The sequence below is a fragment of the Myotis lucifugus genome, unplaced genomic scaffold (genome assembly GCF_000147115.1).
Source record: "Myotis lucifugus unplaced genomic scaffold, Myoluc2.0 scaffold_393, whole genome shotgun sequence".
NCBI classification, from domain to species: Eukaryota; Metazoa; Chordata; class Mammalia; order Chiroptera; family Vespertilionidae; genus Myotis; species Myotis lucifugus.
In genome coordinates, this window is record NW_005871441.1 from 813255 (window position 1) to 828595 (window position 15341).

A 15341-nucleotide genomic window follows, 5' to 3' on the forward strand; every position below is an offset into this window, starting at 1 on the left:
GACAGTCCCGCTTCTCCCGTTTGAGTCTGGGTCCCTAGAGACTCGCCTGGATCTGGAGCTCAGAGTCTGAGGCTCCCTCTGGATTGAAACAGACAACCGCGCCCTCAGCCACCAGCCCGCGCTGCGCGCACTCCGCACCTTAGTATTTTACTTCAGCACTGCGCCTCCTCTGATTCTCGGTTCCTCCTAGTTGTAGAACTTCCACTCAGCCAGCCTTCCTGTGGTTCTGGATGATGTCCGTTCCGTCTTTTAGTTGTATTTTTGAAGTGGTTGTTCGAGGCAGCAAACTCCGGTGTTAACCTATGCCGCCATCTTGGTTTCTCCTCTGGAAACCTTTAAGAAAAACTTTTTTATCATAAAATTTTTCAAAAAATATTAGAGAGCCTTTTATGATAAACTCCCATGGACAGATTACCTAACTTCAGCAACTAACTATGGCCACTCTCATTTCATCGAACCCCCGCCCACTCCCCACCCCTCCACTGAATAATTTTAAAGAAGATCGTGGACATTTATTCATAAGTAATTCAGTAGGGATGTCTAAAAAGTAAGAATTGTTTATACAATACCATTATCACAGTTGAAAATTTAATATGAATTCATAAATATCATCAGAATATCCAATCAGTGTTTGCATTTCCCTGATTGTCTCATAAATGTTTTCTCCTACTTAGTTGGTTTGTCTAGGGACCCAGACAAGCTCTCTTAAGTCTCTTAAGTTTCTAAATGTCCCTTATATCTACTCTTTTTTCTTTATCAGGAAACCATCTCCAAGTTTTAATGTTAAGAACAGAAAGCAAGTGTAAGAACCTGTTTCCTGGTGTGCTTCTCTGGTCACCAGGTGCTTCTGGAAGCATGAGAAGGACACAGCCTCTGGGGAAGGAGCTGGAGGACTGGAGACAGCGGTGGAAGGAAGAGTTCTTCTCACCTTTGTATCATTTGCACCATTTTTATCATGAACAGTTATTGCCTGTGAAGATATTTTTTCATCAGCCCAGTCCTAGAAGAAGCAGATAAATGGAATTGAGCTTGGGTAAAGGACCGGCGACAGGCACAGCTTGGGTAAAGGACTGGTGACAGGCACAGCTTGGGTAAAGGACCGGTGACAGGCACAGCTTGGGTAAAGGACCAGTGACAGGCACAGCTTGGGTAAAGGACCGGTGACAGGCACAGCTTGGGTAAAGGACCGGCGACAGGCACAGCTTGGGTAAAGGACCGGTGACAGCCGCACGTTAAAATCTGTACTGACCCAAGAGAGAAGTCCATTGGTCCCAACTAGGAAGAGAAAAAAAATGCCAAGGCTAGCCACCCATGGGTGTTCACAGATTGGAGTGAGTTCCCTGTCTGTGTGAGAAGAGGAACTTGGATGGAGGGCAGGGGGAATATCATTCTCCTGGAACATTAAATCAGACATGTGCAAGATGCCTGGAGGGCCCATTGTGCTGTAAAAATTGCCTGAAGACACGTTTTTCAGCCCAGAGTTCCTGAATTCAGAAGCATGAGCTTACAATTTCCTCAGAAAAACTGACCTCAAGTTTTGGCCAAAGAAGAAGTGAAAGCTGCAGCTAGGTTTCTCTACTACTGGTTTCACTTTTCTACTAAGATCTGATGTTTCCGGTAAGATTCGGTAAGATATTTCAGAAAGCCAGCTCAGGGGACAGTCCTAATGTGAATGGCCTCACTGCCCAAGCTCAGCACTCAATGCCTTTCCAAACATTATCTTATTTAATCCTGCAAAGTTGATAGTATTATGCCTATTTGGGGGATGAGATCCAAGCTCACGAAGAAACCATCATGACTCAGATTTAGCATCTTCATGACTACTATCCTCATGCCTAACAGAATGTGACCTTATTTGGAAATAGGGTCACTGCAGATATAAGTAGTTAAGATGGGTCAATAGGACTGCTGTTCTTATTAAAAGGGGAATGTTGGAGATGGACACACAGGGAGAACGACATGTGAAGATGAAGGCGGCATTCAGGCGATGCATTTATAAGCAAAGGAATACTAGAGATTACCAGCAAACCACCAGAAGCAGGGAAGAGGACATTAACAGATTTTCCCTCACAGCCCTGAGGAGCCAATGCCTCCAATACCTCAACCTCAGACGTCTACCCTCCAGAAGTGTGAGAAAATAAGTCTTTTGTTGAAGCCACCCTGTTATGGCAGCCCTAGCACATGAATATAGGCAGTCTGTTTTGTTCTCTAAATCATTATTTTTTTTAAAAAAGTAATATATATTTTACAAATTTATTTCAGGGAGGAAGGCAGAGGGAGAGATAGAAACATCAATGATGAGAATCACCGATCAGTTGCCTCTTGCACGGCCCCCACTGGGGATCGAGCCAGCAACCTGAGCATGGGTCCTGACCTGGAATCAAATCATGACCTCCTGGTTCATAGGTCAACCACTGAGCCAGGTCAGCCGGGCTCTAAATCATTCTTGGTCCAACCCTGTGGGCCTCCTTAATGTAGATCTGCTCCATCCTGCAACTGCTGCTGTTCTCCTGACCACTCTCCTGATAAATTATTTCCTAGAAATTGTAAAGAGAGACCTCAGCTATCCCTTCCACATACCATCCTACAGCAAAGCATTCTCTACTGGTTGGTTCCCCTAAATAAAGCCAAGGCAGAAGGGCCCCCAAAAGAACAGCTCCAAGAAATGTAGGGGCTCTGCACCAAGCAGACTGACCTCTCATTTCCTAATTGGGCATCAGCTATTTCTGGGCTTGCTGAGTGGCCCTAGTGACCCCAAGCTGGGAAAAGAGCATCGGTGAGGAATGACAGGATGTTATGGGCAGATGAACAGGAGGCAAGGACCACCTCCCTGAGGTGCTGTTCTGGCCACCGGCCTAGGGTTGAGGTCATGAAATTGGGAATTGCAGGTAGAAGATGATTCTCCCAAGGATTGATCTTTGCCTAGAGTTGCTTGGAATGGAGGAGGCTCTGTTTACACACCCTGAGCTGACAGACATCAAGCTTGGTAATGACTCTCAGCAAGGGTCACCTCACCAGCACTAAGATAAACAAAGAGAATACCAAACTCCCCCAGGGAGCACAGTAACAGAGCAGGGAAGAGAGAAGGGTAGGTGAAAGAGAAGACCATCCCTACACTGCACACACACATGCACACACATCCATGCAAGCACATGCACGAACACACATGCTTGCTCACTCCAAGCTATGAACAATGGAAGCCTGCATGGCGGTAGAGGGAAAACATCAAGAATATGAGACTGAGATTTGATATGGACAGGACCAAATCTTAAGTTGAACCAAACACAGCTGGAAATTCATGGAATCAGGACTGAGATGTCATTAAGGGAGCCCCCTATTCAGAAAAAAGGAGAATTTAAGACAGCATCGGGAGTGTCAATTACTGGAAACTGAAAACGATTCCATGTTTATGCTTCAAGGACTGAATAACAAGGCCTTTCAAAAGGATATCCCTTCCCATGTTTGTGCCTCCTCTTCTTCCACCACCTCTCCTCCGTTCGCACCCCTCACCCTTGACTCTCCCACAAGTCTTTGTACCTTCTGGATTGTGCAGTGCTCCCTCAGGTTTCCATGACTTGGCTCATGCTATTCTCTCTGCCTAGGATAACTTCTCTCTCTCAGTTGCTAAACTCCTACGTGTACTTCAAAACCAAGCTCGAGCACCTCTACCATCTTAATTGCTCCCTCTCTGTGTTCCCATAAGCCCTGGAATATAAACTCTCAAAGCACCTACTATGTCTCCTAGCACTTATCACAGTGGAATTGTATGTTGATTTGATAAAGAGGAGATAGGAACTGGGAAGATGAAAAGAGGGATGAACATGAGATCTTTCACATCTTATTATGACCGATAGATTTTTGAACCATGAATGCATTTCCTCTTTGAAGAAAATTAAAAATGTAATGCAATGAAAGAATTGTTCTCACTACTGTGCAGAGTACTACCCACAATAAAAAGTAATGAATTGTTGATACACAAAACAAATGGATTAGTCTCAAAACCTAATGCTGCATAAAAGAAGCCAGTCAGAAGGGCAGATGTACTGGATGGTTCCATTTGTATGAAGTTCTAGAGTGGGCAATATAAATGGTAACAGAAATGTATCAGTGGTTTTCTGGAATAGGAGGTGGGAAAGGAGATTGGGAAGAGGCGTGAGAGAGCTTCTTGGGATATCAGAAATATTTTTTACCTTGATTATAACGTGGTTACATGGGTGTAGACATGTGTCAAGACTCATTGAACTGTACACTTAAAATATGTGCATTTTATTGAATGCAACTTATCCTGTATAATAAAAGCCTAATATGCAAATCGACCAAATGGCAGAACGACCGGTGGAATGACTGGTCGCTATGATGCGCACTGACCACCAGGGGGCAGATGCTCAACACAGGAGCTGCCCCAGCCCACAGGCCCCAGGTCAGCCAAGGCGGGTGCCAGTGGGGGCCCCCCAATTACCCCACCAATTGCCCCACAGATCAGCCCTGATCGCTGGCCAGCCCTAGGGACCTTACCCGTGCACAAATTTCGTGCACTGGGCCTCTAGTACCTTAATAAGTTGACTGAAAAACAATGTAGGCAAGAGAACATCAAAAGTTTCTGGAGCCTAGAGGTGCAGAATCCATTTGTTGTATTTGCAGACTGAATTGAGATGGCCTTGCTTGATATAAGTGGAGAACAGTGGATTCCAGCAAAGCCAGGGTGAAGGCTCTGCAGGCTGGGCAGTGGAAGTTCCGGTTGGAGAGGTACATCGCAGCCAAGTTGTGGTGGCCTTCACTGCGAGGCTGGGTGTTTAGGTTTCAGTTTGTAGATAATGAGGAATGAATGGAGGGTATCAGCTAGAGCCAGGTGTGGTGGGGAGGCCCTTTGGCTCTCAGCAGTACTTGGAAGAGGAAGAAGCTGGAAATTAGAGCACCATTTTTGCTACTCTCAGGCCAAAAATAAACCACAACCTCTCCTCATCTCAAGTTGCTGAAACTTGGGCTGCCCCAAAGCCTTGACTCCTCCCTGCTCTCATTCCCAGCTGGCTCAGTTCCCCATCTGGCCCCTGGGTTTATAAGCACCTCAGTCTCTGCTGTCACCTTCAGTAAGGGAGGCTCCTACAAAGAGACTCTGACCAATCTCTACCCAGGAAGAAGCTGAGGACAAGATGATGGCCAGACCATACTGTGTGGTAGTGGCCCTACTGCTGCTAGCAGAGGTCTCCAGGCTGGGAGAAGGAGCTTCTAATCCTGGGTTTGTGGTCAGGATCACCAGAAAAGGCCTCGAATATGGTAAGTGGGTTTGGCCATTCCTCTGGTGCCCATTGTTGCCCATCAAAGTGGTGTAACCAGGACTTTTTAAATCTCAGGTGTGCCCTGCCTGGCTTAGAAACCTTGGCTATGTCACCCTCTGGACTTCAGTTTCCTCATCTTGAATTATCAAAGGTTAAGGGTAGGACTAGATCAGCATTTTTTCCTGGGTGGTCTGTGGAGCCCCACATTAGAATTGCTGAGGCACAATTCTGGAGATTTACCCAAGATTGACTGATGTTGGGCCTAAGAATCTGCATTGTTGACATGTGGTCCAAGCAATGGTGAAAACCCTAAGGTTTGACCACACTATGGGGAATGATTCCTCAAAAGTCCCATTGTATTCCATCATTGCTTCCATGATCTGGTTGAATGAATAAGTAACAATGATTGCCATTTACCAGACACTTTGAGTTCATAATCTAATTTAATTCTCAGGCTCAGGTTGGTATTATTATTATTATTATTACCATTTACATGTGGGGAAACTGAGGTTTATGGAATTTAAGGGACTTTCTTGCAATTATATCAACAGTAAGTGGCAAATCTTGCATTAACCTGGCCACTCAACCGTTATGCTTGGTACCTCCCACTGAAAGAGCTAACCCCCTCTATGTGCCCCCAGCCCGCCAATATGGAATGGCCACCCTGAAGAAGGAACTGTCCACCATCAATGTGCCTGATTTATCAGGAAGCTTTGAAGTCGGTTGGATGGGAAGTGTGAGTTATGAGTTTAAGAGGTGAGGTCTCCATTCTTTACCACAGGGGCAATGGAGGAGGAAAAATGGGGGCCTAAGGTCAAGGGGAAGGGAGATAAACATGGGATCATCACTTGGACTAGAGGCAAAAGGACTATAGACAGCTCTTATGGGGCCTCTGGAAAATGCCATGTGTTTCCTGAATCATCAGGCTGGGAGGGAAACCCTTTGAAATCTTTCACTAGCCCTTAGGTCACCCCTGGATTTTCCCTCTACCAGGAATCCCTGGTACTCTCCTGATTGCCCAGATTAGGAAACGACTTGAGACAAACCATCCATCCCTCCAGAGCCTGGTGGGGGTCTGCAAGCAAGGACTTAGAGTCTTTCTGGAACCTATTCACATTTTATTTGCATGCCATCTCTTGAGGACAGCATCCACACATGTCCCCAATGAGGAATAAAGCAGGGGGCCTCCTGGTCCCTGGTGAACAAGTTCTGATTCCTCATCTCTCTCCCCCAAAGATTTAACTGACCTTATTCTCCCTCCAATTTTCACATATTCAGTATTAGAGTCCTCACTCCTCTCTCTCTCTCTCTCTCTATATATATATATATATATATATATATATATATATATATATATATGTTTTTATTGATCTCAGAGAGGAAGGGAGATTATTGATCTCAGAGAGGAAGGGAGAGGGAAAGAGAGATAGAAACATCAATGATGAGAATCATTGATTGGCTGCCTCCTGCATGGGATGGGGGTGGGGTGGGCGAAGGGCGGAATGGGGACCAAGCCTGAAACCCTGGCATGTGCCCTGATGGGGAATCGAACCGTGACCTCCTTGTTCATAGGTCGATGCTCAACCACTGAGCCATGCTGTCTGGGCTCCTTTCTCTTTTTTCATCCACTCTTTAGTTGCATGGATTTTTCTTCCCCAGCCTCCTCCGTGTCCAGAGTCAGCCCTTGGGGATACTGATAGAAAAGGCTCCTCTTGGAATCCTTCCTGGAGACAATTTCCTGAATACAGTGGGCAAAGAAGAGCTATTTTAAATTTGCGCACGCCCGCGCGCGCGCACGCACACACACACACGCATACACACACACACACACACACAGTCCAGGCCATGCCATTTAGAGGTCAATGCCCCTTCCCATATCCCTAAACCACCTCTTACATCTGGTTTCCACAGTAGGTTACTATGGTCTGTTAACACATCCAGACCTGCCACCAGCTATGAGCTTTTCAAGGGCAGGGACTGAGTTTTGAATCTCTGTGGCTCTGTGCCTACAGCCAGGTCAGACAGAGCAGGATCTCAATGAATGTTCAATGAGGGAACTCCTAAGTATCGATCTGGCAACAGTCATAAACTCCAGTGGCCACAGGGGAGTGGGTAATGTAGATGGGTATTCCAGGCAGAGTGACTATATGCAGTGGGTGGGGATCAGTGGGAAAGAGGGAACTTCAATGGAGGGAATTTAATAGAAGAGCTGAAAAGCCAAATAGGGAATAATGAAGCAACCCAGAAATTAGCAACCACAAAAAGTTATTAACAGACCCAGAGCGGGCAAGACAAAGAGCGGGAAGGTATCCAACAGAGCACAGTAGCTAGGGCTTCAAAGTAGGAGTTAAGAGCATGTCCAGCAGGAGCCAGTCCTAACTAGAAGTCAGTTGCAAAAGATCCTGGGAAATGTAGTTTTCAGAGGTCAGTCACATCCACTATAGGTCAGAGCAAGAGAAAGAGAATGAACCTGAGAGCAAATAGGCAAATTATAAGTATGATGTTTGTCTGGAGGGTATCTGCCCCATTTAAAGGGGGTATGCACTGTAGTTGATTGATGCTGTAAGGAAATAAGAACATTCCCTTTTAACTTTTTCTTTTCTTTAATTGATTTGAGAGAGAGGAAGGGTAAGGTAGAGAGAGGGGGGAGGAGGTAGAGAGAAAGACTGAAACAGCAATGTGAGAGAGAAGCATCTATCTATTGCCTCCCACAGGCACCTCAACCTGGGATTGAATACACAACCCGGGTATGTGCCCTGACCAGGAATTGAAACCACAACCCTTCAGTGCACAGAACAATGCTCCAATCAACTGAGCCACACTGGCCAGGGCTTTTGACTTTTTCAAGAGAAACCAGAATTTTAGTTTAGTTTTGTTTTTCCTCATATGTTTACAAGGAAATGTCCTCATATTTAAATGTTGGCAACTGATTCAAATTGTTAAGAACGTTATAGGAAAACGTTCAGTGCACATATTGATCATATGTTTGGCACACAGATCACCAGGGCGTGATCTCAGACCTAAATTGTGAGCCCTATTTGTATTTGAAGTGTGGGGAGCAGAGCGAGGAAGCTGCCTCCTGGAGACAGGACACATAATGCGAAGCCAGCTCACAGGGTCCTCGCAGTGGTGAGGGTCAAGTGAGCACGACAGAAGTTAACGGGGAGGAGCAGCTAGTGGAGGTAAGTGTCACAGACAAGGGGAAGGTCTTGGGTCTCGAGGGAAATCTTCCTGGAGGAGGGAAAGCCCATGCAGACCTCGTAGGATGTGGGTGCAATGGTTTGGTTGTCCTTTGTGGTTTAAGTCAATAAATCAGAAAGAGAGTGTGAGAGGCTGGAGAGGATTCTGGGGATTTATTCAGAGGACTGATGTGGCCCTAGTTTTTCTGGATTTAATAGTCTGCCTTCCTTCCCTAGCCTGAGAATCCGTAGCTTCCAAATCCGGAACTCCGATCTGAGTCTACTCCCAGGGAGGGGTGTCAGAGCCTCCCTGTCCAATAACTACGTGTCTATCAGTGGGAACTGGAAGGTGAAAAAGGCTTTCATGTAAGTAGTACTTGGGTTAGAATATCTCTCAGCTCTGGGCAAGGGCATGTCCTACTCTGGACTTCCATTTCTGGATTTTTTTTTTTTTTTTTTTATGGAACGCTTCACGAATTTGCGTGTCATCCTTACGCAGGGGCCATGCTAATCTTCTCTGTATCGTTCCAATTTTTTTTTTTTTTAGTATATGTGCTGCCGAAGCGAGCACCATTTCTGGATTCTTAAAACGTCCAATCTATAAAGGGCCCAGATCTTATTATCTCTAAGCCTCAGTTTCATTAGCTGTAAAACAGGGTTAATTATAACCCAACCCAGATGCATTTGTGGATTAAATAAAATGGCAGATGTAAGGTATTTGCAGTGTGTCTGGCGCATAGCGAATACTCAGTAAACACTGGCTGTCTTAGTTAGTGGTAAGAAGAGGCTGTCAAAATAATATAAATGGAGCCACTTGAAAATAGAGCCGGAGCTGCCATGCCAGAGGAACTGCCTTCCATGTTTTATGTCTCAAACCTTTGGAATGTTAAAACAGGGCAAAATAACCTTTGCACCGAGTCTAAAACAATCTTGTGCCCCAAAGAACTGTTTGCAAAGATAACAAGAGAGTAGATACATGACTACTGGACTGATGACTCCTGGAGTTAAAATTAAAAACAGCATTTAGAATGAATATCACTATGTTACATCTTCATCAATAAAATGCCCTCCTTCTATTGACATAGTTGTTCCCCTTCCCTTTCTCACAAATACCCATTGCCTTTGTCTCCTGATTGAAACATTACTTGGGCTTCTGCCTTATCAATGCTTCCTGAGTAGCTATTGGTATTGATCTCAAATAAATGTTTGTTGCCTCTCACCTTGAAAGGCCTTTAGATTTTCAGGTCACCAGGGCTCAGGTAGGATGTGCAGCTGGTCAATGGGGCGCTAAGAGATACGCCTGGGTCTGAGTTCTTCTGGCTCCTCTTTCAGGAGGCCACTGATTACTCACCATTTGGTTCTCATTTCTCCCAACCAGCACCCTACAGGGTACTTTTGATCTGAGTGTGGATGGTGTTTCCATCTCGATTTATCTGAACTTGGGCGAGGATGGGACTGGACGACCCACTGCCTCTGTGGCCCACTGCAGCAACTCCGTTGGCCACGTCAGCATTCACGTTTCTGGAAACCTAAGGTAAGTCACCCCATACACTTGCTGGAAGTTGTCAGAATTGCCTTAGCATCCAGCTTGCCCACAGGATGTCTCTGATGGGCCAGAAGAGCAAGATTTAAGATTCATCAAAATCAGAGGTCAGCCCTGGCTAGTGTGCTCTGTGGTTAGAGCACCAGTCCACAGACTGAAGGGTTGTGGGTTCAATTCCCAATCCCTGTCAGGGCACACGTGAGAGGCAACCAGTCGATGTGTTTCACTCACATCAATGTTTCTCTCTCTCTCTCTCTCTCTCTCTCTCTCTCTCTCTCTCTCTCTCTCCTTTCCAATCTCTCTTTCTAAAGATCAATGGGAAAAAATATCCTCGGGTGAGGATTAAAAAAACAAAAGATCAGAGGTCAGTGAACTAAAGTCTGTGGGCCCAATCCGGCAGGCCACCTGTTTCTGTAGATGAAGTTTCATTGGATCACAGCCACGCTCATTTGTTTGCATTTGTCTCTGGGTGCTTTAGCACTATGTTAGCAGAGTTGAGTAGTTGCAACAGAGACCATGCAGCATGCAATGCCAAAAATATTTACTAGCTGGCCCTTTAAGAAAGTTTGCTCACCTCTTGCAAGACTGCCTTTAGGGGAATTCCAGTATCTCAAAGCTATGTGCCTGGAGCAGATGCTCAGTGAATACTAATGAATGATGGTGACTGCCTCCCCACTCTGTTTTGGTTGCACTGCATCACTCAGATCCTGGCAGGAAACAGAGGGCAACTCAAAAAGCTTAACTGACAAGAATCTAATGAAGAGAATATTCACTGGAGACTAGCAGCAGCAGGGAGCTACTCCCACCCCTAGGGTTGAAGGTAAGAGGAAGGGAAGGGTGTTTCCAGAGCCTGGAAAGAGCTGGAACCTTGGAGAAGAGCTCTGAGACAGGAATATAGTGGGACAGCAGGCGGAGGGACCTGGGTGTAAATATCCCAACTCCTCTCTCTTTCCTACCTGTGTCTCCCTTTGGCCAAAACAACTAGAAGCCAGAGAGCAAGAAGGCTTGAGAGATGAATCTGCACATGTCAACCCCAGGATGCTACCTGCAGAACCCCAGGAAGCTCTTGTGTCTAATGTTACCACATCAACTTATAATACACATACATTTCTAATACATACCACTAATCATTCAACCAACAAGCATCGAATGGTCAAGAAAACTTTATGGGAGAAAAATTTTTGCTGGAAATAATTCCACTAACGCAGTTCACTTATTTCCCTCAACCTCTCACCCTCACCCCCAGGTGAGAACACAGTGTGAGAGGCTCTGTTCGGGGCCATGATTCTCAGAGTGGTGTCTGTGGTTGGGAGGGGCTCTCGGTGGGCAGCTTTACCTGAAGTGGGTTAGACTCACAGCCTGAGCACCATGAGGTTATTCAGCAATGTCCCTCCACACCTACCTTAGCAGGTAGAAGGGGCTCAGTGCACGTTTGCCAAATGAAGGAATGAGTGAATGATTAATTGCTAAGTGGCCAGATAAGTTGTGTGGTGGATTTTGCAGGGTACAAAGACTAGGTCTTACTCTCCTTATCATAACTTTAAAAATGTAAATGCTTCTGAGTTCATTTGCATAGTTCAAAATTCAAAAAGTGCAAAGAGTACAGAGTGAAACAACCAACTCTCTTTGCCAGGGCAACCAATATTAAGTGTCTAATGTCTTGTTCCTGAGTGTCTATGCCTGAACACTTAGATATTTTACTACTTTATGTTAACACAATTGGTAGCATGCTACAGTACAGAGAGTGGTATATCCCTAGCTCGCCTTACTTCACTATGTCTTTGTAAGCTCTTCCACACCTGAACATAAGAGCTTCCTTTTCAAAGTACTCCATTATATGAAGACACTAAAATGTAATAATTAGTCCTCTATTGATAGACTTCTATTTTTAGTGTAAGGGGTTTTCTTCCAGTCTTTCGCTACTACAAACAATGCTACAAAGGATAACCCTGTGCATAATATCATTTGGCATCTGGACAAATAAGTTATAGAATAAATATTTAAATGGTATGTGCATTTTGTCATTTTAACATATACTAACAAATTGCCCTTGCCGTGGTTTGCTGGTTAGTGGCTGTTTCCCCCCATTACCATCAACACAGCATATTATCAAAGATTTAGCGTTCTGCCAGTCTGAAAGGTGAGAGTATGTCAGTATCCAAGGGTCACCCACCCTTGGATTAAATTCACCTGGCTGCGATGTTCTTGGGATAACATGGGGAAGGTTAAATCTATGGGTAGCCTTCTTCTTGGAAATCTCAGTTCATCGTAAAGTGGATCTTGACCCTCTTTCCTCTTTTCTTCAGCTGGATCCTGAACCTCTTCCATAGAAGAATTGAAAACAAGTTAAAAGATATCTTGAAACAAGAGGTAAAGAAAGGATAAGTAGATTTTCCATTAAAAATCATTGACAGGTGCATATTTGATATTTGGAAACAGTCTTGTCTTTTAAGTAGGTTACCATTTGAATTTGCTTAAAACAACCTTACTCATTTGTGGTGCAAAGGCAAACCTCAAGGCTTTTCCCAGTGTGAATGATCACATATGCTAAATTGGCATTTGAAACTGACAGTGTTTGATATCTAGTTGTAGATAATATTAGAGAGATATGGAGAAGTGGCTTTGGATCCCTGCCTCACACCATACACAAAAATCAATTCCCAATGGTCTAAGGATTTAAATGCCAAAACAAATCGAAACTTTTTAGTAGATAAACCTAGGATATCTTTCTCACCTTGAGGATAGGAAAATGTTTTTTAAATAAGACTACCCCCTCAAAAAAAAGGCATCATATTGAGAACCGCACTGGAGTTGGCCCTCAGTATCTCTCACCTCTGGAAAAGGCCTTGGCCTTGGAGGCAAAGAGGTACCTCTTACATTTACCCTTTGTGTATATTTGGACAAATCGACACACATCCTGGAGCATCAGAGATGGAGTAGGAACAGCTGGAATTAGAAAAATCACAAGACTAAGGGCTTCTGGGATCTCCCAAGCTGTAATTCTTGGCTTACAGAGGAGTAAATTGGCCTACTGAGGAATACAATTCTGGAGCAGACCCTCCATCTGGCTTTACTTTGGAGCCCTCTGGTGGCCATAGTTAGTACTGCCCACAGACCAGGCACCATGCTCCTTGACAGATTCGCTGATGACAGAAACCCCAGTAGGTAAAGGAGGCAAAGGGGCTGGGGGATGGGGTGGCAGAACCTCTAATTCAAGAGCTGCCTCTTGTACCTAGAAGCTCTTCTGCTTTGTCCCTCTGCTCTCTAATATCAGCCTTTATGTACTACATTGCTTGCCACTCAGCTGCCAGAAAACCATGACAGCGGTGGCCGTAGGGCAGTGCTGACTTGACCACCATCCGCTGTAACTGGGTTCTAGGAACTTAAATTGGGCCCATCTGTCTGAGAGGCCAGCCCAAGTGGGACAATAACCAGGTGTTGATGGGGGTAGTGGTCTCTTCTTCCTTTTCACCATATTCTCTCCCTCCCCTCACATACCTACCTACCAGGTGGGGATATAACACACAGTCCCTAGAGTGGAGGAGGCGGGAGGAGGGAGAAGGAAGGACTTGCCTGACTTTCTCACCCACTTTCTCGGCAGATCTGGGAAATCGTCAGGACGTCAACATCCTCACACCTGGAGCCCTATCTCCGGACTCTGCCAGGTTAGGAGCCCCCTCGCTTCTCAGGTGCCATCAGATGTCATGGTACCCAGTAGCCCTGGAACCCCCACCCCCTCAAGAGCCCTTGGAGAATTTTCCCCATTAGGTATCGCTCCATCTTACAGAGTTAGATATGGGATGACCCCCTCTTGGCGGGGGGGGGGGGGGGGGGGTCTGTTCTCTAGAGGTCGGGGAGTAAGGTGATTAAGGGTGTTGACTCGCAAACCTGCTGGGAGCACAAGGTGGGCAGAAAATTAGGAATATGTGGGAGAATCATGTGTTTGCTTTTACAAAACAGGGGTGCCCTGACCTCCCTGTGCAGGGCTGGGGACCCTACTAGCCCTGGCCCTCTGGCTGACACAGGTACCTTTTACAATCACACATCAGGTCAGGTCTCCCCCTCTTCTTGAAACCTATCAAAGACTCCTCCGACTCTCAGAAAAATGGGCCAGCTGTGGGGGACAAGGCCACCACAGCACTGTCTTCAGCTTTACCTTGCTCCCGTCCCCAACTCAGCCAGCCACTCTGGTCCCTAGTCATCCCTCTAATATACAGTGCTCCATAACATTGCAAGATCTCTGCACATACCATTCCCTCTGCCAGTGCCTTCCTCCACATTTACCCCCCTTCACCAGTCAACACCTGCTGTTCCTTCAGATCTCAGCCAAAGCAACGCCTCCTCTGGGAAGTCTTCCCTGACTCCCTGTGCGAGTCACTTTACCCCCTGTTATATGGCTGGCGCCATCCTGTGGACTTCTATTTAACATCTAACATACTAGCAATTGAACATTTATTTCCTTGAGTATTTGATTTTTTCCTCCTCTGGACTTATGCTCAGTAAACACTGAATTAATGAATGAATCAATGAATGAATGAATGAATGAATGAAGTACTCTCTCTGTGACAGAAGATACATAGATATGCCCCAGCCCATTTCCATTCACCAAAGGCTACAGTCCATGTGAAAGGAGCTCCCAGTATAGAATTTGCACAACTGTGTTTAGCCACTGTTCACAATGCTGCCTCTTTCCCATTCCATAGTCACCTTGATGATTGACCAGGTTGCTGGCATTGACTACAGTTTAGTAGGAGCTCCCCAGGTGACCTCCCAAGGCCTGGACACGCCCTTCAAGGTAAGGGGTTGTGGGTAAAGGGTCTTGGAGCTGAGAACTGGCAGGAAATCAGCTCCACCTCTCAGAGTCAGCTCCTACCCTCCCTCTCCAGTCCACCTGCCTGTCAGTCCACATCCTTGACCAGGGCCCACAATGGGCAGATGTGATACTCAGCACTGCAGAGCAAAACCGAAAACAAGGTTTCTGAACCAACATGGTAAATCTCTCTGGAGTCCAGAGAGACCTGAGCTTGAATCCTGGCTCTGTCCCTTATGTGGTGGGGAACCTTGTAAGAATTAACCTCTCTATTACATTGGAATACTAATAGTCTTCCCCATAAAGTTGCCATAGGGATTAAGTGAGATGTGTATGAAGTGCTTAGCAAGTGCCTGGCACACAGCACATATATAGGGTAGCATTGTTATCACTATCTGCCCACGTCTATAGTAGACTGAAGAATGGCTCTCTAAAATGTCCATGTCCTGACAGAGTGCGGAATCTCGAGGGAAGGCAGGGAGGTGGTGGGTGAGTGGAAATGATCAACAAGACTTGTATGCATATATGCATAA

General features: G+C 45.7%; 1 protein-coding gene and 1 non-coding gene across 2 annotated transcripts in view; one reads left to right on the forward strand and one right to left on the reverse strand.

The window, feature by feature from the left end:
• Positions 1-5150: 5150 nt before the first annotated feature.
• Positions 5151-15341, forward strand: part of LOC102425384 (lipopolysaccharide-binding protein-like) — a 17834-nt gene continuing 7643 nt past the window's right edge. Inside the window, exons 1-6 of the mRNA XM_023743474.1 lie at positions 5151-5274; positions 5918-6032; positions 9834-9989; positions 12305-12368; positions 13600-13663; positions 14702-14793. Coding sequence (XP_023599242.1) covers positions 5151-5274; positions 5918-6032; positions 9834-9989; positions 12305-12368; positions 13600-13663; positions 14702-14793 — 615 coding nt within the window. The remainder of the gene's footprint in view (positions 5275-5917; positions 6033-9833; positions 9990-12304; positions 12369-13599; positions 13664-14701; positions 14794-15341) is intronic.
• Positions 8910-9018, reverse strand: LOC111823102. Its single transcript, XR_002826108.1, has one exon. It is a non-coding gene; the product is annotated as a U6 spliceosomal RNA (small nuclear RNA).